General features: G+C 45.5%; 1 protein-coding gene across 7 annotated transcripts in view; it reads left to right on the forward strand.

Annotated features, from left to right (window-relative positions):
• The first annotated feature begins 2,486 nt into the window (after nucleotides 1–2,486).
• MGA (MAX dimerization protein MGA) overlaps nucleotides 2,487–25,254 on the forward strand; it is a 79,734-nt gene continuing 56,966 nt past the window's right edge. For 4 of the 7 annotated variants that reach the window (XM_083167438.1, XM_083167444.1, XM_083167442.1 and 1 more), the window contains exons 1-3: nucleotides 2,487–2,641; nucleotides 12,942–14,049; nucleotides 16,281–17,205. In XM_083167438.1, the coding sequence (XP_083023564.1) occupies nucleotides 13,001–14,049; nucleotides 16,281–17,205 (1,974 nt within the window). In that variant the 5' untranslated portion in view covers nucleotides 2,487–2,641; nucleotides 12,942–13,000. Of the gene's footprint in view, nucleotides 2,642–8,583; nucleotides 8,842–10,416; nucleotides 10,436–12,941; nucleotides 14,050–16,280; nucleotides 17,206–25,254 lie in introns of those variants that run through there. The other 3 variants (XM_083167441.1, XM_083167439.1, XM_083167440.1) reach the window with 3 other exon arrangements.

Below are 25,254 nucleotides of genomic sequence, written 5' to 3' on the forward strand. Positions count from 1 at the left end.
GATAGCCTTCCAGTTTTTATTATACAGAGGGTGTAGCCGGTGGTTTCTTATTATTGCAGGATCTTGGGGGCGAATAGGCCTCTCCACCAACTTCCATACATGCTCTATACCATTTATGTCGGGCAGACCTGGTGGGCATTGTTTAAAAAAAAAAAAAATTTCATTATATTTTTCAGAAATGCCAGGAGCAATGGGCCACAAATTTTGGTCTCATTTTATTGAAATATATAAGGCAAACGACTGCCTCTGGAGGACCGATCACAGTAAGGCCAAAAGGAATCAGGCATACGAGAAATTGGTTAATTACAGTAGAGCCCGTGACAGTGCTGTAGACTCTAAGTGGGTTAGGAAGAAGATCGCAAATATGCGAACAGTGGTGGTGAAGGAGAACAATCAAGTCTGGGAATCTCAACGTTCAGGAGCCGGGACTGATTAAATTTACAAGCCGAAATTGTGGTACTACGAGCGAATGAAATTTATCGTTGAGCAATCGCCAAGAAGATCAGAGGGTACTCCTATGGATGAAGACTCTCCGGAAATTGATTCACTAGAAGATCCGGAGAGTGTGGACATAGAAAGTTTTTGATATGACATGTTTTGTATGTAAGAAACTGTCAAATTAAATAATATTATTAACTTTTTTTTTTTTTCTAGGAAGTTACCCCTGAGTCGGAAGCAGAGACTGGTCCTGTCACGGAAACAGAGGGTCCTCCGGAGGAGACTGTTTCCGAACCTCCACCGAGGAAGCAAAGGAGGAAGCAACCGTCCAAGACGACCAGCTTTGCTCCAATCGGCCAAGAGCATTGTTGAAGCTCTCTAAAAATCCCCCGGATTCTTTCCAAAATTTTGCAAATCACATTGCCTGTGAGATATGGGGATGATGGACCCAGAACAGTACCGTATCTGTAAGCGTATAGTGCATTGCGGTATGTCACGCGCAGCAGACAAGAATTTGACTGATGAGTGTGACATAACGCCAGGTCCTACATGCCACAGGCCATTGTCCCCACCGCCCAACTAACCATATCGCCACCCTATGCACATTGCGCCGGGTAATCCTCCGCCTCCCCAAGCCCCATTCTTCTTTTTATGTGCCGGGCCCCCTATACCATCCACCACTGCCACCACTACATTGTCTGGTGGTGTTTACCGTCTATTACTTCTGTGGCACTGCCTGGGGGAGGAGACACTGCGCCACGTGTGGCTGCAGGGAGTCCAGACTGTTGACGATTCTGTTAGGAATGGCGATCCCAATCTACATACCCACAAATATAGGATATGTAAATTAGGGAGTTCTTTCAAATGGGCAAAATTGGGTATGGTTTTGTGGGTAAGTGCATGCTCAAAATTTCCATCACTATTGGGAGGTGCCCAGGGCAGCAAGAAGACTGTTAGTACTGCCCTTCCTTGTGGCAGGGGTGAGAGAAGAGGCGAGGAGGTTATGAAGGGTCTGAGGTGGGATTTGCTGTGATTTCACCCTCTAGCATCCAATGTTACTGGTTCAGATCATCTGTCAGCAGATATTACCATATCAGTAAAGCGGCTACTGCATCTCACATAAGGGAATGGGTAAAAAACCAAACCCGGACTAGGGATGGCCATTGATGATTCAAAATCATTGATGGTTTATGGCTGATGTTGAATTATTTTTCTATTGATGGGGGAAAACCAGATGGTTTCCCTCCATCAATGGTACAACAAAAACAATATATATATATATTTTTTTTCAAAGTGCTGGCACACTGAGCATTGCTCTGCCCCCCCCCCCCCCTCCACCGTGAGGCCCCACCCCAATGTTTTGATTGGTCCACAGGCCAATCAGGCAAAAAAAAAAAATGGAAGACCATTTATAAGTAAAAATATGGTTGGTCATTCATTGCATATATTAATACTACCGATGGCCAGTTGCACCATTGCCATCAATGGAAATGATGGCCATCCCTAACCCGGACAGGCTCCAATCATCCCACTCTGCCGTTCCGAAGCTTGTAGTGTCCCCTCTGGGGGGTGTCCAGTCTGGTGGGGGTCCCGGTGACACGAGAACGTCTAGACAGGTACACATCCGAAAGGGACACTACAAGCGCCTGAACAGTTTTATACTACATTCCAGGACCATACAGGGTGTCACAGGTAACCCCACTGGACTGGACCCCCCTCCATATGAAACTTTCTGTGGACATAAAATACATTGAAATGTATAGAATGAGAACTAGAATCTTGATAGGTTGCTATGGGCAACTGCCCCACTTGGTCTCGTTACACTTCTCCCTGTGCACGGACTTGCTCAGCACCAGCCATGCACTCGCAGCCAATCAGATGACAGAGTGTGATTACAGAACTCTCTCTACACGCTGTTTGTACATAAGGTAGGTCGGCGCCTGCAGTAGAACCCAGACTCCGGGTGACCTCGCCCGCGATCAGCACCAACACCATACCACGCAGCGTGCTATCGACCTGGCCAGCCGTGGGCGGGGCATCGCGCCGGGCCGTCACGTGACGCCCTCCCGGCCAATCCGCCGCCGAGCTGCTGCCTTCGCCGTTGTCAGCTGTGCGGTGCGAGGGGGTGCGTGGAGCGTTGTCGCGCCACCCGAGAAGGGAACGTACGCGGATCGCGCGGGAAAACAGCCCCACGCCGGGACAGGTACGGAGCATCATCCGCATGGTGTCTTAATTTCACCCACCTCCAGCGCTCTTTTGTTACGCGGCTATGGTGCGGGCGGCCCGTCCAGCGTGGAGGTGGGGGCTGGCTGGGGAGTGACCGCGGCGGGGGCGGCTGTGCGGCGCGCCCCGCATGCCTCCCCCTTAGGTGTTTTGTTTATCACCCGGCCAGGCGAGATGGAGAGTGTTAAGAGATCACAATCACATGACGCGCGGCAGCCAATCCCAGCTCGCCTAGCATCGTGCTTTTGGCGCGGCGTGCTCGGCTTCTGATTGGCTGTGTTGCCGTCGGGCGAGAGAGGACGCCTGTCGGCGGAGCGGGAGTCCGCCGCAGCTGGTGTGTGTGGCTCCCCGGTTGGCGGAAGACGGTTTTGTTGTCGAGGGTGGGGGGAGAGCTGCGAAGGCAGGGAAATGGCTGCTGCTAGCACGCGGGCTGCGTGCGGGTGGGTGTGGCCGGCGGGTCACGTGGCGCCGCCGCCGGGCGCGTGTCCACTTCTGCCAGCAGCTGACGCGCAGGCGCAGTTCGGCCTGAATGCTGCACTGCTGCTGAGTAGCGGGATTATGTGTCTCCCCCACCCCGGGACGTGCTCAGATGATGCCCCTCGGTGGGGTCTGCGCGTTGCTTTAGTACATAGCTGTGCTGCTATCGCAGTTGCAGAGCACGTCATAGGTGTGGCTGCACAGTGGGTGCGTGGCTGGGAGGACTGAGCCACACAATAGCAGGGGGAAGGGATATGTGCACATACACAAGTAAAGGTTCTACCGTAATTACTGTGAGGAGTACAAACCCAATATGGCCGACCATGTAATCTTCACAGGATTAGATGTACTGAAGGTTGTCAATATAATGTGTATGCTATATGTTTTGACGGGGAATTCAATCAATAGCATCAGCTAACAATATTGAATCTTGTGTACTCGGCTTAAGCCTTGAAAAGTGATCAAATGGATAATGAGAAAGTAACAGCCAATCAGCTCCTAGCTTCCATGTTAGAGGCTGTTTTTATCACTTTCCACTAAATGGGGTCGATTTTATTCAAAATGATGTGAATAGTTCCAGCTGGGATCTCGCTGCACTACCTTATCAAAGAGCCCAATTCTCCAATTTAGCAGCACGCTGATAAGAGTAGCGACGGGAGCGCCCTCCCAGTGCTGCTATTCACATAGTCGGCCTCTATGAGTTTTTAAGGCTCCGTACATCTGGCCCAGATGTAAGCACATTTTGTATTATAAGCAATTGGACGAGTTATGTCATTTTGGAACAGGACATTTTTACCATGCCATTTTTAATGCTACACATAGTACAATCTGATTCTACTGCTCACATGCTGCCACCACCATTTGCGGGTTTTAACAGGTCCAGAATTAACATCTGTTAACCATTGAACTTAATTGTATGATTTGCTGATGTGCTTTTCACAAGTTTGTGGCCAAATGTTGGCTCGTATCTGTGTGAGGGCGGGGCTCCACCATATTTGTGCACAGGGAAGGTAAAGTCTTCAGTGGTTCCCAATCTGTGTGCCTAGACACACTGGGGTGCTTCGGGACACTTGCAGGGGTGCCTTGGATTGGTGGTCTAGAACAAATTCATAATAGTTATGGGAAAAGCCAGAGTTGGTTGCACTTGCCACCAATCATAAAAAATGTGGGAAAACAAAAAGCAAATATGGTTCCTCACTACATAATTGATCTTAAGGATGACCTATAAACACAACTTACTTAATTTATTACTTTTTCTAAATTCATCAACAAGAAACTTTTGACCAAGGGGTGCCGTGAAAATGTTTTTGATACTCTAGGGTGTTGTGGTTCAAAAAGATTTGGGAACCACCGCCTCCCAGTTAACTATATCGGAGGTGCCACGAGAGTAAGATAGTGAGCATACAAACTGGCCATTCAGGATATCGGTCAGTGATGTCACCCGTTAAGGATATTATAATATATAGGCGATATCGTCAATGAAATCGATATTTTCCATATCGTTGACTATATATATATATATATATATATATATATATATATATATATATATATAGTTTAGTGTGTACCCAGCATTAGGGATGATTACTTGCATCCTCTTTAAAAACCTCCCTCAGAACTCTTCTGTAAGTGATACTTGACTAACTGTCGTCCTTTCTACTACAAAGAAAACCTCATTGGAATTTGTTAGTGCAGCGTGAAATTTACCACTCTCTAACAGACCTGTGGCGGTCATATTGCCTCCACATTTATCAACATGTTGTTTAATGATACTGGTCTGCTATTGTAATCCTTCCACAGCCTCTGATGTTGCCTTCAGAGTGGTGTGTCCAGAGGTGTGAAGTTGGCCACAGTTTTATTTTTTTGTTTAAAGATAATGTGGATTGTATCCCTTCTTGCAGAGCAAGTGTCTGATTATGTTGATCATTGTATTATGCTATAATTACATATTTACTGTTGAAGGTTCTGCAGAAGGTTTTTTGAAAGCGGAGTTAGGAATACGGACACAAAAAGTACAATTTACTGAAAAGTGTCATAATTAGTATTGCTGCCTCATGGTGGTCACCTTGACAATCAGATTTTCAGATTAGTAAGATTTTCGGTACTCTTTACCTAGAACGGCGCCCACGATTTTGATCGTGGGCATCGTTAGTAAAAAATCGCGGGCACTAAAAAATCGGGTGCGATGTGACCGACGCGATGCCCGCGATTTCCCATAGGGAACAATGTTAAATGTCTCAATTGACCAGATTTTCCTGTTCAATGCCTCAATTGACCCGATTTTTCCATAGGAAACAATGTTAAATGGCCCACAGAGGCCAAATAGGCACCCTGAAGTGTGAAATGGCCCCCACAATTGTTAACGCCACCCCACGATCAACGTGAACCCGAAGCGTGGCGAGCGCAGCGGTACGCGTCCTACGACCTTTTCATACCCCCACTATCCACGTCGGCGTGGAGTTGAAAATAGAAAGTGTGGCGAGCGCAGCGAGGCGAGGGGACGCGGACAGCTGTGAAGCCCGCGAGGGGACGCGGATACCTGTGAAGGTATCCGCGGGGCTCGCCACGCTTCGGGCTCAGTGGCTCGCTGCGCTCGCCACACTTTCTATTCTCAACTCCACGCCGACGTGGATAGTGGGGGTATGAAAAGGTCGTAGGACGCGTACCGCTGCGCTCGCCACGCTTCGGGTTCACGTTGATCGTGGGGTGGCGTTAACAATTGTGGGGGCCATTTCACACTTCAGGGTGCCTATTTGGCCTCTGTGGCCCATTTAACATTGTTTTCTATGGAAAAATCGGGTCAATTGAGGCATTGAACAGGGAAAATCTGGTCAATTAAGACATTTAACATTGTTCCCTATGGGAAATCGCGGGCATCGCGTCGGTCGCATCGCAACCGATTTGTTAGTGCATGCGATGGCCGCCCTTCTAGGTAAAGAGTACCCAATTTTCTGATCAACGTTTGGGAAAGCAATGCCAAACAGACTGTCTGTCCACTCCCCAACACCTGAGTGTTTGTGCATGCATGGGATGAGAGGTGATGAGCTGCACTGTGTATTGAAACACTGGAAAATAAATGTAATCTGACATGGAATAAGAAGTGTGTTCTGATGTTACATGTTGTGTGAGGTGGGTATTTATCGTGGGATGATAGGTGTCATGGTGTAAGTTCCGGCATGGATTTGAGAGGTAGAGTTGTGTGTCATATGGCAAGGATGGAATTGATAGGCAGTGATCAATTTGAAATGGAATGTATCAGTGTGTCTACTTGATGACAACAGATAGGTGTGACATGTAGTGTGAAATGGCCCCCACAATTGTTAACGCCACCCCACGATCAACGTGAACCCGAAGCGTGGCGAGCGCAGCGGTACGCGTCCTACGACCTTTTCATACCCCCACTATCCACGTCGGCGTGGAGTTGAAAATAGAAAGTGTGGCGAGCGCAGCGAGGCGAGGGGACGCGGACAGCTGTGAAGCCCGCGAGGGGACGCGGATACCTGTGAAGGTATCCGCGTCCCCTCGCGGGGCTCGCCACGCTTCGGGCTCAGTGGCTCGCTGCGCTCGCCACACTTTCTATTCTCAACTCCACGCCGACGTGGATAGTGGGGGTATGAAAAGGTCGTAGGACGCATACCGCTGCGCTCGCCACGCTTCGGGTTCACGTTGATCGTGGGGTGGCGTTAACAATTGTGGGGGCCATTTCACACTTCAGGGTGCCTATTTGGCCTCTGTGGCCCATTTAACATTGTTTTCTATGGAAAAATCGGGTCAATTGAGGCATTGAACAGGGAAAATCTGGTCAATTAAGACATTTAACATTGTTCCCTATGGGAAATCGCGGGCATCGCGTCGGTCGCATCGCAACCGATTTGTTAGTGCATGCGATGGCCGCCTTTCTAGGTAAAGAGTACCCAATTTTCTGATCAACGTTTGGGAAAGCAATGCCAAACAGACTGTCTGTCCACTCCCCAACACCTGAGTGTTTGTGCATGCATGGGATGAGAGGTGATGAGCTGCACTGTGTATTGAAACACTGGAAAATAAATGTAATCTGACATGGAATAAGAAGTGTGTTCTGATGTTACATGTTGTGTGAGGTGGGTATTTATCGTGGGATGATAGGTGTCATGGTGTAAGTTCCGGCATGGATTTGAGAGGTAGAGTTGTGTGTCATATGGCAAGGATGGAATTGATAGGCAGTGATCAATTTGAAATGGAATGTATCAGTGTGTCTACTTGATGACAACAGATAGGTGTGACATGTAATATCCCATGTCACATCGTATCCTCTTTCAATTATGTATAAGGAGTGCGTGATACTGTGTATTAAAGTTAGACTTTGACAGCAGATAAACACCAGTTGGCCAATCTAGGCTTCCTATGAATTAATTTATTCTTGAATTGTGGGAGTAAACTGGAGAAATGTAGGATGAGTGTTATTGTGAGTGACATCACATTGAGTTATAGGTAGTATGTGATGAAATAAGATCTATTGTGGTGATGTCAAATACGATATGACACGGAATGATGGTTGTTTATGGGATTACTGGTGTTTTGATGACAGGTGATGGGATTATGGATGGTGTGGGGGTTAAATGACATAGAATGATGGGTGATATGATTATGGCTAATGTGGGGGTGATAAAACATGGGATAATGGTATTATGGATGGTGTGGGGTTGATATGGCATAGAATAATGGGATTATGGGCGGTGTGGGGGTGATAAAACATGGGATTTATTTATTTATTAACAGTTTCTTATATAGCGCACACAAATTACGCAGCGCTTTACAGAGCATAGTTATAATCAAAAACACATAAATTACAGTACAAGACAGTTTAGGACAAGTACATGGTTAATATGGATAGTTGCATCAGGGGACAGGACACTGAAGCAATCAGCAGGGTGGCAGTATTCTAAGAAAGGCACATAAGGAGAGAGGGCCCTGCTCGTGAGAGCTTACATTCTAAAGGGGAGGGTTAGACAGAAAGGGGTGATGCAGAAGGGAAAGAAGTGGGCATAAACAGTAGGTTAGGATGAGAGATGGTCAGGTTTTATGCAGGAGGGTGGGAAGGGGTCATTTTAGTCTGGGATTATGGATGGTGTGGGCGTTTAATGACATAGAATGATGGGTGATGGTATTGTGGCTGCTGTGGGGGTGATAAAACATGGGATAATGGTATAATGGATGGTGTGGGGGTGATATGGCATAGAATAATGGGATTATGGGCGGTGTGGGGGTGATAACACATGGGATAATGGTATTATGGATGGTGTGGGGGTTATGTGACATGGAATGATGGGTGGTGGGGTGATAGGACATGAGATGATTGGTGATATCACCTGGGATGATGGTTGTTGCAGTGTGTGGAGGTGTTTGTGGGGGTGCACCCGAGGCTCATCCCTTCCACGCCCTACCCCTGCGAGCAGCACGTGACTGGAGTTTAGCACGTGACGTCACTCGGCCACTGCGCATGTGCAGACGGCGGCTCCTGCGCTGTAGAAAATGCTGCCGAGAAACTTCCAGATATTGTAAACAACAAAACTTGAAGGAAGAAGACCCGTATGTGCCCGGGGGCAGCAGCTGCAGCACATGCCCCTGCCCTGCGTGCTCCCCCGCTGCTGCGGCTTCCCACTTCCGCCCCCCGGGCTGTGCCATTGGAGGGAAAGATCCGTAGATGTGTCCAGGAGCTGCCGTGTAAGTGCTGCCCCCGGCCGGCAGGGCCTGGCCTGTGTGATGCTGCGGCTACATGCTGCTGCCGAGCATAGGCCGCCGTCGTGTTCATCCTGCAATGTGTGTGATCTCGGAGACACCCGGTGCCTGCTGCTGCTGCGGGAAGTGTGAGGGAGGGACGGGCCCGGGTAGTTACGTGTCACAGCCGTGCAGGGGATAGTCCCTATGCCATGGATGGTGGAGCACTGCACTGTATTGCTAATAATGCAGAATATGCCCGGTGCCTGTGCCATCCAGTCCTCATCACATATCACACACAGAACCCTGTCTATACTGCACCATTATACACTTTACACGATCCACTCCTCCATGTCCTTGTATCTTCCCCTGTAATGACGTTCCTTGGAGACTGTTACTGCAGCTGTATTGCCTGGATCAGGGTGATGAGCATTCAGCTTGTATCTGAGGGGCTTTGGCATTACTTTCAGATGCATTTTTGATACTTACTGATAAACAAAATGCTTGTTTATACAAATACTGAAAGTTATGGATACTAGGTTAAACATCAATATAAAGAATAAAAACCGCACACTGATGGATTCCTGTTGTTAAGGGGCATAAACACGGGGCGATTTCAGCCCCTTTACTAAGCAATAGAAACAGCACTGATCACTCTGTGTGTATGCCCTGCAGCGATGGCGATGTGCGGTCCCAGGGAAAATGAATGCTTACACTGGCTTTTCCTAGATCGTGGGTGCCTCAAGGGACACCCACGTCGCTTAAGGAGCCTACACACTGGGAGATTTTGATGAGCGTTCTGAGAGATACCAGATCGCGCAGAACACTCAGCAAGATTGATGTGCACACAGCGCTATGTGCTGAGCGATCTGTCAGGACCAGTGTTCTCAGGTGAGAACACTGTCCCTGATGGCACCATTTATCCATTATGATGGGTATTAATCGCCAGGGCGATAGCCCCTACACATTGTTCTGCACATTGTGATGTGAGGAGTTATAGAAAGATGCTTTAAAAAAAAACACACAAATTTGTAATTTGTAGAAGAAATTGGATTTCAAGTGTATGGGGACATGTGCACCCATAAAGATTAATATAAATGATACAGTTGAAGATTAGAAATAAGTCAGATTGCTTTATATAGGCAAGGCGTTTTACATACTTCAAAGAAAGCACATAATACATAGGATTTGGGTACAACAGCAATAAGACCTTTGACTATAATGCACTAGTATTTTTTTGCATTACACTTTTACAGAGATCATAAAAATAATACAGGCGTTTAACTTTACAGAAACCATGCTGTAAAACAGAGCGTTGCAGTTTACAGAAAATATAGAAAACCATGAACATTATAAGCAGCCATTGATTATTCAGCCTACCAACAGAGGTAACAGGCAAGGCAGCCATGTTGGGTGCACTCCATAGGTTACGCCAGACTGTTTCTAACCCAGACTTTGTCAATTCAGTGCCATTAGGCATTCGGTAATTCTTTGGCACCACCCAGGTGGAGATTCAATTTGCCGCGAGATTCCATTGGAACTTCGCACGTTAATGCACAGTGTATTATCCACCAAGGAAAACTTGTCCTCCCCTGTTCAGGTATGTGGTGTTGGGCACAGTTTTACTTCTGTTTGTCCACATCATCTCATGTGGGTCTTGTCACATCGAGTTATGTGGAAGCAATGGGGAGAGATGGTGTAGTGCAGGGGTAGCCAACTCCAGTCCTCAAGAGCTGCCAACAATTCACATTTTCCAAAGCACCTAGCTTGTGCACAGCTGCACTCATTACTCAATGACACATTTTAAAAAATCCAAAGGTGGAGCTAATGACTTAATTTGTTATTCCATGAGGAATCCTGGAAAACATGCACCGTTGGTAGCTCTCGAGGACTGGAGTTGGCTACCCCAGATGTAGTGCTAGTGGAGAGCAGGCCTGTGGGAGCACATGGTAAAAAAAAAAAAAATAGGGGGAAGAGTTGGGATTGGAGGGAGCCATCAACACAAAGTGGAGGACAGCGACAGGTGCTCACACAAAATTGGTGACTGGTTTGTATAAACATGGGGTGAATGGAGTCGGGTTGGCTTGAATTCTGATGGTATTGTGTGCGGGGGGGGGGTGTCACACACAAAGAGCGCAATCGATGTAAATAGCCTTGTGTTACAGGCAGCCAAATACCCAGCCTACAAGGATGCTGTCCAAAATCAGTTAACTTAGGTCCAGACTTGTCCGAACCTCCACTGTGTGTGTTCTGGCATCTTAGGAACTATTAATTTAAACCACAATTCAAGCTAAAGTTGGCTGGGTACTTATGTAGTATCTGGGCTGCCGATTTTTTGATTGTATGCCTTAAGTTAAGGCATACAATCAGATGCGATGCGATGCGATATCGCATCGCATCGCATCCGATATCGCATCCGATATCGGATGCGATGACCCGATTTTTCCATAGGAATCAATGTTAAAATGATTCCTATGGAAAAATGGGTCCTTTTCATACCCCTACTATCCAAGTGGGCATGGAGTTGGATATAAACCTGTGGCGAGCGTAGCGAGCCACCGAGCCCGAAGCGTGGCGAGCGAAGCGAGCCCCGCGAGGGGACGGTATTCGTCCCCTCGCGGGGCTCGCTTCGCTCGCCACGCTTCGGGCTCGGTGGCTCGCTACGCTCGCCACAGGTTTATATCCAACTCCATGCCCACTTGGATAGTAGGGGTATGAAAAGGACCCATTTTTCCCATTGAATTCCATGTTAAAATGGACTCAGTCCATTTTAACATTGATTCCTATGGAAAAATCGGGTCATCGCATCGCATCGAATCGCATGGTCGCATGCGATGCGATGCGATCTCCCGATCCGACCCGATTTAGAAATCGGCAGCCCAGTTACTACATAAGTACCGTTGGCTGTAATTCAATAAGAACTCTGAAAGTGTTATATTAACGTCATAGGAGTTTGGACTTTGTCTCATTTAGGGGGATATTCAATCGCCGTCGAGCATCTCCCGTGGGGGAGATGCTCGACGGGCCCTATTCAATGCTGTCTTCCCCGACAGCATTGAACAGGGTTTCCTGTCAGAACGAGCCCAACATCTCTAGCTGTCGGGCTCGTTCTGCCGAGAACAGCCAGGAAGTGACGAGCTGCCGGCTGCAGCTCGTCACTTCCCGGCCGCAACTCGCGGCCACGCCCCCTTCTCGCCCCGCTGCAGGCGGGACATTGAATCCCGCCTGCATGTTCTCGGTCGAGCTGACCGAGAACGGGACTGGGTCACGGCAGGCGAGCAAGCTCGTCTGCCGTGACCCGAACATTGAATACCCCCCTTAATTTTGAATACTGCATACATTTATAGATTTTGACTTCGCTTCTCACATATGTGACAATCTGGTTTCTGTAGAGCGTCTGTTCCACCAGTATGTATTGTCCTAGGTAACGCTGATAATACACAGTAATAAGCTCTTATCCAGAGGATGTGATTGCCAGGAGGTAATTTAGTTGTCTAGTGTTCCCGTTAAAACAGCCCGACGGTGTGCATGGGGAAGCCCAGTGCCGCTGTAGACGGCGATGCCCGGTGCTTCCCCGGCAGCACAGCAACTATGGCGGTGCCGGGCCCAACCCTTTTGTGACATCGGCGGCCCAGGACCGCCCACAACTGTGATGTTGGCGGGCCGGTCCGCCCCTCTTGAGCTGCCCCCATGCAGTGGTGCCCTGCCCGCACAAAATTCTAGAGTGAACACTAGTTGTCCAGAAAGATAAACTGCAGCTGCTCATTTTGCTATCCAGTAAGATATGGCTGAGAGAATCTACTGTGTTTTACAGAAAGATGTGAGAGAATATTGGGGTAGAAGTATGAAGCAGTGATAAAGGAGGAGAAGTGAGCCGGAGAAGTGGCCTGTGGCAACCAATCATCTTCTCTGTATAATTGTATATAATGCAAATTATAGATGGTACTCCACTTTTCTCTGGCTCACTTCTCCTCCATCACTGCTTCATATATCTAACCCATTGTCCTTTTGTCAGTTGGCCATTGTAATCTGTCATAACCCATAGAGGTATTTGCTGATTTGTCATGGCATTGTTTTTTTATTCTTCTTGTATTTTTGTTTTTAAGGGAATGAATCTCCAGGATAAACTGCAGCTTGCTGCGTAAAACCTGTATGTTTCGCCATCATGGAGATGGAGAAAACTCAGAACCCAAGAGGTGGCCAAGAATGTGGGAGCAAACCACCATCGAATACTCCTGCATATTTTGTCATTTTGCACCAGTCACAGGGTGATGGGTCAAAAGAAGAAGGGATCCTTGTGGCCAACCGAGATGTGTCCTCTGTCGCGCCATTTGTCTCCGGCACACCCGACAAATCCAAACCGGATGTCTTCCTCTCAGCCAATTGCGTTTCTAAGGAAATTACCGTGACCCTTGACAATAATAACCTGTGGAATGAATTTTACCGCTGTAGCACGGAAATGGTTTTAACAAAACAAGGAAGGCGGATGTTTCCCTATTGTCGCTATTGGATATCTGGTTTGGATCCTTATCTGAAGTACATTCTTGTTATGGACATTACTCCACTGGACACCCATCGATATAAGTGGAACGGGAAGTGGTGGGAGCCCGGTGGGAAGGCAGAGCCGCACGTTTTGGGTAGGGTATTTCTTCACCCCGAGTCTCCATCTACGGGTCAGTATTGGATGCATCAGCCAATTTCTTTCTATAAACTCAAGTTGACCAATAACATTTTGGACCAAGAGGGTCACATCATCCTTCACTCCATGCACCGATACTTGCCACGGCTACACGTGATACCCGCCGAGAAGGCCACAGAAGTCATTCAACTTAACGGGCCCGATGTTCACACCTTCACGTTCCCGCAGACAGAGTTTATTGCAGTCACCGCGTATCAGAATTTTCAGATTACCCAACTGAAAATCGATTGCAACCCCTTCGCCAAGGGTTTTCGGGAAGGAGCTGTGTTGGGACGGTTCCCTAAAGAGCCTAAGCACAAGGACTCAGAACAAGGCTCCGCAGACGGCAAAAAAGATGTCGAAAATGACGATCCTGAAAGCATCAAGAATTTGAGGGAATTATTCCGAATGTCGGAGCATTCTGATGGTGACACAGAGAACGAAACGATCACTACTGAGCGGGACACGCTAAATTCCACAAATACACTCTCCAGAATAAAAGCCATTTTACAACAAAAGGAAGATAACCGTGACAGGTATAGTGGACACAGTTCTATGTGATTGCTATAAAATATAACCGTTCTCTTGTTGTGTAAGATTAAATACAGGTAAACATTGTAGAGATCATACAAGCCATCAAACTATAGACCGTGCAAATGACAGTTTTACTTGATCCAGTACTCCAACAGGGCAGTGTCTGATTTGGTTGATGTAGCTCAGTCAGAAAGCCATAACAAGGGCGTAAGTTCATCTCCGTTGCCTGTAGATCATTTGGAGTTTGGTGCCCCCCCACCTAAATATGGTGTGCCAACATTCACCTGTGCATATCACCCCAGAGTCAAAAGCATTACTTGCCGAGTGCTACCAGGCTGGAGCCATCCTGTCCCCTATTGCAGGTGACGGCAGGGCCAATTAAATACAGGTGTGCTGTGATGCAGTCATTTGAATAACTCTGGGCACTTCAGCTACCCCCCCCCCTCTTAGAACTTGCATAGTAATTTCTAACTTGTAACACACAACACATTGAATATTGACACACTATTGGGACAGTAGTCATTTTGTTGGATTCAATAATTGTACTAAAATGGCAAATTTCTAAATTCATTAAAATAGAAACAGGCTCTATAAAAAAATATGTAATATTTGGGGCCTACGGGCGTCCACTGCCATGTAGAGTAGTCCAAGTGGATAAAGGAAATCCAGTTATCCCTCAGAATAGACTTATAGATAGGTCTTAAGGTGCCCATACACTAGTAAGATTTATCTTCAGATCTGGCTGGTGGGAACAAAAACATGGTTATGGATGAGTGACAGTTTGTCAGTTTTCCAACATTTCCAAGCAAATGGTCAACTGTCATTTGCCTCATCCATAACCATGTTTTTGTTCCAACCAGCCAGATCTGAAGATAAATCTGCGTGTGTATGGCCACCTTTAGTGTAGATGTAACATATAAGCACAAAGTAACATAAAGAAGAAATGTGGTTTATGAGTATCTGTAAACATTCTTAGTTATTCATGTTGGCACCTAACTTAATAAAGGTATAGCAAATACTGCCAATTCTACATTTATCTATGACTATTTGAATTATGAAAAAAAATTTAAACGCAAGATTGTTGTAGGAAGAATTTCTTTGAGTGGATGTTCCCTGTCCGGAAGAATTACCAATAACCAAAGAAATATCCAAACTCTCCCCTTGAATGAGTTGTACACATTCAAAACCATGAATGTTCAGTTATATACCTTGCTTTCTATATTTCTTCTGTGACATTCCCAAGCTTAAGAGGACTTCTATCCCTGACATTTGGGCTAACTAGTTGATGTGTGTAGAGTAAGATAGAAAGTGGACCGTGACATGTACGTATCCAATCGGTGTTTAGATCGACCACGCCTATAGATTTTCAACAGCGTCTAGATCAGGCATGCCCAAACTATGGCCCTCCAACTGTTGTGAAACTACAAGTCCCATCATTCCTTGCCACAGTTTTGCTATTAGGAAATACTAAAACTATGGCAATGCATGCTGGGATGTGTAGTTTCACAACAGTTGGTGGGTCACAATTTGGACATGCCTGGCCTAAATCAACAGTAGCGAAAGTTTGACACAAGCGTTGGGTCGACGGGAACTTGATCAACAAACAAGTTTTTTATTTTTTTTGCTTTAGACTGACTTGGTTCATACTTTACCATCTAAGTGCACACATACTTGGATTATAATAGTGTGCCGAGCGTAGCAATGGTCCCTGCCCGAAGTATGATGAGCCTTACGGGCGGACACGTTACTTATTTTGGTGTCCATGTTGACCTATGTCGACATAGCCACCTAAAAAACATGAAAAACTCATGTCGATCTAGTGACTGTCGATCACGCTCCCGTTGACCAAACGCTTGCGTCTAACTTTTGTTACTGTTGATTTGGACGCTGTCCACTATCTTTAGGCGTCTGTCTAGAAGGGTTCGACTAAGCGTGGTAGACCTAGACACCGTCAATCCTCTATAGTGTTCATTCGAGCACTCGCCATCTTTGAATACCCATGCAGTTCCTCTTCCCTGCCTGGGGTGTCACTGTCTGCTGAAGTGCTTGTAGCACAGTGTATTCTGTGTATCAGCACTGATATGCAAACCAGACCTGTGCTAGAAACACCACAGCAGATAGCGACAGCCCAGGCAGGTAACAACTCCATGGGTTTTCAAAGTTTGCGGGTGCTAGAATGAACACTACGCTATACCATAACCGATATGTAACCTGTTACTCTTATTTCTGACAGGTGTGGTGAGCAGTCCAGCATGCCCTCGCTATCTGCACAGCCTACCGTTAAAATAAAACAGGAACCTGAGGATGACTATGATTACAATAAGCCATTAACTACAGAAGGAATAAAAATTAAGCAAGAACCGTCAGACGATGAAGTAACGGATGAGTACTCAAACAGCGATGATGACTACCCTATATTAGAGAGACACTTTGCACGGTTTAAGGCAGGACCTCGGCGAGACAGAAAGCGATCCACTCAAAACAGCCCGTCCGGGGTCGCCAAAGCAAAACTATTAAAACTAGGCAATGACAGTCTGCCGAAGGTATATCTGGAGTCCTGTCCCACTGACAAAAATGCTGTGGAACTTCCTGATAAGCAGGAGCCTGACATGTCTGACGGCAAAACCCAACCCACCGAGGCGAGTGCCACCCCGATCTCTCCAAGTTCAAATCTTATTACCAATATTAAAAAAGAAGTCCCAGACAAGAGTGAAAGAAGTAAATACAAAGTCTCTCCAAGTTCAAATCTTATTACCAATATTAAAAAAGAAGTCCCAGACCAGAGTGAAAGAAGTAAATACAAAGTCTCTCCAAGTTCAAATCTTATTACCAATATTAAAAAAGAAGTCCCAGACAAGAGTGAAAGAAGTAAATACAAAGTCAATGTGAAGTGTGAAACTCCACAGATTCCACTCGGCACCTCCCATCTTCCAAAAAAGAAGCTCCCTTTCCTGCTATCTAAATCTTCAGTAACAGAAACCCCTGGAAATGAGATGCCCGTAGGGAAAAAGAGAGGGAGACCTCGCAAGCCTAAAGTTTCTAAGGTAGGACGCCCAACAAAAAAAGGCAGTCCCATTGAAGCTCCACGATTGTGCCCAGATTTCAATCCAGACCTCGAAGATGTGGAAGGAGTCCTATTTGTTGCTTTTTCTTCAAAGGTAAAAAAAAAAAGTTTAGTGTTCGCGGTAGCCTTGGTCTTTGGTCTACGACCAGAGCTCTGGTATCCTGTAATATATTACTATGCTCTCCCATAGGACAACTAGTAGTTTTCTTTCTCGCGTGCTTCGCCCTAGAGAAAGCTTTTCATGCTCTTTCAGAAATTTAGTAAATGGGTTGATTTAAAAACGAAAAAAAAAAAATCGATATAATCATTAATGATCTTCCAATCTTCTCGTGTACCAATAATCAGATCACTTTAATTTTTCTAATTCCTTAGAGGTATTGCAAAAAAAGCACTCGGTGTAGAAGTGCCCGTAATTAGTTGCGGTACTTCTTATCAAACCAAGATATAATTACTCTGATTCCTAATATGACATTACAGTCATATTGATCCCTTCTCGTTTTTTAAATTCTACACTGCATTCTCCAGATATTTCTTCTACACTTGTTTTAAATCATAAGATTCTTGATTCTGCAACTGTTTTCCATTGCCAGGTATGCCAGATTATAACCAACCCAAATGAAGCATGCATAAATAAGCCTGTACATACCGTAGGTAAAAATGTTCTGCCCCTTGCACAACTTTGTCTCCTACAGATGTGTCCTCATACATCTTTGCTTTACGACAGACTGTCCCTCTTGGCTTGTCATGTCACTTGAGAATCTTCTAGTGTCAGGCGTCTTTTTTGCGTACTCTCTACCAAATAATGCATCGCAAAGCAATGCGACTTTAGACTCACGAGGGTTTGAAGCTGATTAACTTGTATATCTGAGTGCGACTGAGTCTCTGAGTCTGTTTACAAAGTGCTACGATGTAGCAGCAACAGCTTTTTTCCAATACAAGTTCCACTATGTTCTGTATACAGACTCAGTCACACATAATAGACAAGTGTCATACAGTATATCAAATTAATTAGCACAGTCTCCCGTGGTGTGTCCTAGTCACATTGCGTTATGACTAAGTCGCACTTTGGGAGGAAACAGTAGCCTGGGACCTGGCGGCTCACACAAGGCATCTAGGGGTGCATGGCTAGATGTATGAGGGAGCATGTATATATCAGAAATGCTTTTGAGTAGTTTAGATATTTGTGTATTTTTTTTAGTGGCTAGTTTTTATATGCTAACTTGTATTTTAGTTTTTTGTTGTGGTTTTTTTTTTCTTTTCTAATAGAGATTTTGTATTTGATAAATATACAGAACATGGCAGAACAAGTGCGTTCAACACAAAATATGTAGTGCAAATTGGAAAATAACATAGAATTAACGAGAACTAAAAGGCCAGTATTTGAAGGATTTTATCAATGATCTGTAAACAACAATTTGAAACACCGTAAAAATAGCGTTTTAGCAGCATTACATTTGGTCAAAATTTTTCACGTGACCAAACATTCAGATTCATTAATATATTTGGGGGGTTGGGATGTCCTTATCTCCTTTTGCCCCATCCTGTCTCTTTCTAGATCGCGACTTGTCCGTTACCTTGGTGAACCCAGTATTAGAGATGGCCATTGGTGTGTTAGGTACCATTGGTGGTTAATCTCAGTGGTATACAACCATCTATAGGAACAACTGGGCTTTGGGCCAGTTAGAGGTTGGGCTGGGCTAGGTTCTGTGTTTCGGTGCCAGGTAGAAAAAAAATAAATTGGGGGTCTCTGAACAATTGGGCCATGGATGGGGAAACAATCTACCATTGGGAGTTAACCCTACTGGCAATGGATGTTCTCCTCTTCCCACAGGCTTTTTCCTTTCTCCAGATAGCGAGAACGATAGGTGGTGGTGGTGTTGTTGTTGTTGTTGTTGTTGTTTGGTTCTAATAATGCAGGAGCTAACTTTGCATGAAGCCTGATTCAGATGTGGACGTAGTACGCAGATTGGTTCTGTGACGCAGTAGGGCAGCAGACTGTCAATCACTTACAGTTTGCTGCCATTTGGAGGGTGGGATGGGTGTGGCGACATCTTCCATTTCTCAAAAAAGAGACATGTTGCCACCATTGCGAGGGAGGGAAGAGGCCAGTATCTACATTAGAGGGCAGAGATTTCCTGGCCTCTTAGTACCTGCTGCAGCATTTGGCTATCATGCAGCCGTCCGATGGTGTTGGAAATTATCCAATACGGTGTCGGAACCACATCTGAATGAGGTCCTATGTTTCCCTGCGTAACAAAAATCCACCTTTCTAAACCAAGTACGTACTGGCTACCGTAGAATTGTAATTAGGTACCTTAACAATAGACAAGATTCCTGGCTGGAGCTCACTGCTGCATGCACTGTGTGGTCCTGTATTGCCTGGCTATGCCACCCACAGCTCAGTAATGATCTCACATGCAGCAGACAGTAAGGGCAGGCTGGACGATGAGTGGGGGCGGAGAAGGTAAGTGCCCTGGACTCCTCAAAGGCTTAATCCAGCCTTCAATATACAGTATATGTTTCAGCATATGTGGCGACGCCTGCATAAGTATATTACATCGAGGGCAATTACACCAAACAGCGCAAGGCTGAGTTGCTCCGAGTGGTGTAATGTACCCTCTATTTCTAAAATTGTGCTTCTTATTCACATCACAGACGCAGCAAAATATCACTCAAAGTGTACTAGAGAGGCTAGGTCGTAACCTAACCATACATGCATTACTTTAAAGCCCGTACTCGCTGGGAGATATTGGCTAATGGGCAATTTTGACTAATCTCCTGATCTCCTGCCAAAATCTCAGCGTGTACACCCCTTTACACACATACTGAAGCCCCGTGCACATGTTGAGATATTGGCTAATGGACAATTTTGACTAAGCAATTTTGAGTAAACGCACAAGAGATTTTGCCTAGATGCGCTGGAGATTTTGGCTAAGCGACTTTGTCTAAAGTAATGATAGTCTATGATCTAGTCAAAATTGCCCTGCCTGCACAGTCTGTCTATGCTAAGCAATCTATGCTAGACAATTGACTAAGCAGGAGAAAAAATTGGGAGATTTTGGGGGGGGGGGTCCGACGGGGGGGGGGGGGGGGGTGCAAGCGCAAAGAAGCCCCTTGCAGGCTCGATTTGCTCGCCACAGGTTCTATTCTCCCTCAATGGGGGTCGTGGACAAATTAGAATAGCCCCTGTAGTTATAAAACAAGTCCATACATTTTAAAAATTTAGCAAAAGTCTCCTTCTCTACACAGTGTCAGTGGCTGTTCCAGACCTTTATAAGGTTCAGATACCTCAAAATAGCAAACAAGTATTCCCTTGAAGTCCTGTCGAAGTACCTCTGCAGTGCTAGGACCACGTCTAACCTAACCAGATTGTCCCAGTCCCAGGAAGATGCTGAAAGACAAAAAATATTTTCTGGTTAACCATGGAAAAGCTGAAACATCCTGAGTTTGGAAGGAACTGTACTCCAGACCACCATATCCGGATTTGGCAAATCCAGTCTATTTGGTCAATCCCCAGTTCTCTTATTTCCATTAAGTCAGTCTAGTCCTTTTCTGTACTGTCAGATCATTAACTGGTCCCGATCATTTTTTCTTAGACTTCTGCCAAATCTGGCTCAGACTCTTTTGTCACTTTCCAGTTCAACATCTGTCCTTGTCTTCCAGTGAGTCTGTTCCTATTCATCAGTTTGTCTAGGTTACAGCTTTGCAGAGTGTTTGTGTTGGCCGACACAGGCCAGGAGCCACAACCTGCATGGGGGTTCAGCCAATTCCATACCTCCTTGCGGGATTCATGGTTAAAACTTCTTGGAGTGTTAGATTCCATGCCTGTGTACTGGGTCTATTCAACGGTGTAACATAAACATTCACTCCTTAACCAGTTCATGCACAAACACTAAAGTACAGTCATAAGTCTGTTCAAGCCAGAACAGTTCTTCTGGATCTACAAGAAACCCACATCTGAGTCACCCTACAGGCACAGTAACAATATGCTCGTCGGAACCCTCCCCAACTCCCTTTTGCCGCAGCTGCCAAGTGGCAACCTGGTGCAAGCTCGCTGTATCTGCCGCAGATCTCCCGCTGCTACAGGCACTTAACAAAACCACACTGGCCTTCTGAGGTTTGGTAAATCCTACACACTCCTCAGCAATCCCATGATCCAGTGTCCCCAAGCCTTGATGAAAGAGAAACAAAGTGAATATCCTATTTCTATCCACATAGAGCCCACACAACATCTAAGGTGAACAGTGATGGTCCCCTAAAAGCGGAGTTCAGAAGAAAGGATTGATCTGGGCACCACCGTTATTAAGCAACCAAGCCTGTTATGAAAGACTGCGTGTTGAAGCACTCAAATCCGACTCTGAAGCAAAAGCTGAATGGTTCCACAAACATTCACCTAGCCGTGGAAGCCCGTACTACAATTGCTCCGCCCTCTAGAGCACGATTCCATTTTCTTTTGTTATATACTCCTATAAATTGATGATACAAAGTAAACATCCAAATAAGAGGAATCAGAGATTTGCCAGTGACAAAGTATCCACCTAAATGTCAATTTGTGATAAACCATAGGTAATGTGGGGTACACACCAGAACATCCATGATCGTTAGATGATGAAGAAACGATTTCCCTTAAACTTCCCGGGAGCTCCCTGGCAGTCCTCGGCTTACAGTTTGCAAAAAGTATTTTTTTTTGTGCGAAACGATCTCAATCCGATCCAGATGCGACTGCTTGCGATGGACACCCGGTCAGTCGGATTGACCGATCCCACCTGCTTCAGGTCGGACCCACGAAGCGACCAATCAAGCGGTGGGGACGCTCATCAGAATCGGATCAAAAAAATGACAAAACATGCCCAAAGTACATATAATCGACATACAATCGGTCGGTATTGGATTTAAATTGACGTACTAGTCGTACTAGTGTGTACCCAGCATAAGAAATTGTTCAAAGGCAGAGTGTCAAATTACTACTGCTTGTTATTTGCCCCAGGCATTGAGTAACAAGTGAGTGCACCTGAGCCCACTCTGCAATAAATATGTGAATAGTGTGGATCAGAAAAAAATAAAGTAGGATTTTGGAAAGACGTACTTACCTTGCCCGATATCTGCTTTTCTCCTAGTGCTCTAGCAATCACATGCTGTGAAGGGATGAATGAGAGTATCTTATAGGGCACATGAGTTGAGTATGCAGTCTATATCTGCAATCGACTGTAATAAACACCCCTTGTTAGACGTACCAATGAGAGTACAGGAAATGGTAGGGTGTTGAGTGTCTGATCAGGTAGAGCAGGTATAATCCGTGCTCTGCAGTATCATCCGTGTGTTTAGGGTTACTGCTTTCTGGCAGAAAGCATTATATTTGTCACAAAATACCTTTAATCTTCAAAATGGCTGTCTCAGTATTCACCCCGTCACCCTTCAGCTTCAGTTTGAGGAGAAGATGCAAATGGTATGAAATATCTGGGAAATCTATGAAAGCTTCTAAATCTGAAAATAGGTGAAAATAATGTTGCCCATAGCAACCAATCATATTCTCTACAATTTCTCTATTGCATCCCAGGAAATTATAATCAGAAACGAATTGGTTTCTATGGGCAACATCGCCTCCTTTTTCATTTTTAGAAGCTTTAGTACATTTTTCCCCAAGAGAGCATCCATCAGGAGAGTATCCTGGGTCTGGGGACAGTATTGATAAAGCTTGTTGTTATGACAGGAGGCCATCATGTCTCTGATTCGATGACCCCAGAAAATGACTAACATCTGCAACACGTTGGGGTTCATATACCACTAGCCTGCAGCCACATCTTGGTGGCTGAGGAAATCTACTTCCTAATTCTGGACATCTGGGATGTAAACGGTCGAAAGAGCTGGAATAAAGTGTTCTGCTTACTGAAAGATCTTATTAACCTTCTCTCATGGCACCTACACTAAGGGGTGCTATACATATGATTAATGCGACCAACTGTAGTCACTTTGTCATATGGAACCTTTAGGGTCTTTCCCTGAAGTTACTCTTGAGCTTATAAAAAGGCCTAGTAAGTTGCTGTGTCCTCCAAGATGTTTATTCGCAGACTGCATTCCCGATTTTGGCAAATGACCCTGAAAGGTCCTGAGCGTTGACAGAGCACCAACCCCTGAGGCTCTTTTCCATTGTGAGAAGAGTCCTCTCCTGAACCAGAAATGGGAGAGCCCTGTTAATGTTAGGAGATACTAAAGGAGAGCGTGACGTACCTACTGGGACTACACAAACCTCTGGGACCAAAGATGGAGGGGAGTAGTTCCACCGGGACAATAACCCCACCATATAGGGCACCAAACTGCCAATACCCCATGTGCAAAGTTGGATAGATACCAGATGCATCTGCAGTAGTATTTCAACCATTGCCTGTAAGGACACTATGATGCCCTTAGGCAGAACGACATGATGGGAGTCCCATCAGAGCTCCCAGATGGAACAACCATTGGAAGAAGGTAAGACTGGATTTTTGCTATTGATGAGACTGCTGTGTGATTACAGAAACTACACATGTCGTAAGGATCTTATCCCATAGAACTATGATGGACTAAACTACAAGAAGTAAGTTATCCAGTTATAGCTGCCATAACAAACATCACTTTCATGAACACAGAAGGAGATGTTGATGGTCCAAACGATATGATCCAATAGGACTGCAAAACTAAAGTGTAGGTGGTCCTCCTCATGGGGATGTGTAAATCGTTGTCCTTGATATCCAGGGATGCTACAAGGCCTGACTGATACCTCTGAGGGACTCCATTCTGTGGAACTTTGGGGTACACATTGAGAAGAGGGCAGAAAGGTTGGTGTAGAAACCAGGCCCTCTTTGAAGGGGAATGGTAACAATCATCACAAAGGCCAGGACAGATTGGATTGTCTTCTGTGAAATGACTGTTTTTGGCAGTACCACCATAAAAAAACTGGTTTCGTTTGAAAATTTACTGAAATACAGAGCATACTGCCAGGGTATGCTGATCCAGGATTGAGCTGTTCTTCTGAGCCTTACCTCGGAGAAGAGCAGAAGTCTACCATGCTGACTTTCTGATTGGAGTTGACACCAACATGCCACAGATTTGTCAGCTTGCTATGTTGGCTGATAAATTTCTGACCAGAACTTAACGGGTTTGAGCGTACCATGTCTAGACAAGGAAGCGCTGGACCTGTAAAAAGACTGATCTCTTGGTTTGCCCTGGGGACAAAAGGAAGCAATCCAAGAATTATGTAGAAGGTAGAAAGGCTGTCTATGACAATAATGTCACCATTGCAGTGATTTTATCCAATTCTGGTCCAAAGATAATATCTCCATTAAAGGGCAGGGATTCTATTCCTTCTTGGACTTTGCATTAAACAGGCCATTCTGAAGGTGTTTTTGGGACATCACCATTAGTGACCTGCTTCCCACACTATGGGAAGTGTCCTACATTGTTGCCGAAAGCTTCCAGCTGTGTGTCTGCGGATTTGCAGGTGCCCTCTACCAGTTGCCAGTGTGCTAGCTGCTAGAGTAAGGTCTGTGCTTGAGCTGCTGGCGTGAGATATTACTAGCTGCACTGGTGGCAGCGAAAAAAAGGTTCTCTGAATGCAGCCCTCCATGGGGAGGGAAGATGCCTGCGCTGCTCAGACAAAGCTTTAACTCTTTGCTGCCCTGTCTCCAGCTCACCCTATACCCATGTTTTTTTTTTCAGTGTCCGCCATGGATGACTGAGAAAAAAAATCTTCATTTAGTTCTTGCAGCTCTGGCCTCCTTCAACTTGCTGACGATATTAAGCAATCCGCTAATTATTTTGATGAAGCAGCCATTGATGAGGACATTTTTTTCCTATAGAATTTTTGTGTATTGTGGCTAGATTTGCCTTATGGTTATGTTGTGGACAAAAGTCTGCATTTCAACCCCATCTTCACTTTACAAATCAGGAGATGCAAGAAGTTATAAATTAGGAAGACCATATAAGTGGCAAAATATTTTTTCTAAAGCCTTCAAGCTCAATACTAAAAGGCAGAGATTTGCAAGAATCTGCCCCCCTGTAAGACCAGTAAGAGGCACCCCTATGGGAACATGTGAAATTCTGCCTCATAGTATGGTTTTCTTTATGGCCTTTTCCTGTATCCGTGGTCCAGGTTATTGCATTATAA

Source organism: Crinia signifera, chromosome 12, assembly GCF_055691185.1.
Source record: "Crinia signifera chromosome 12, ASM5569118v1, whole genome shotgun sequence".
In the NCBI taxonomy this organism is placed as follows: domain Eukaryota; kingdom Metazoa; phylum Chordata; class Amphibia; order Anura; family Myobatrachidae; genus Crinia; species Crinia signifera.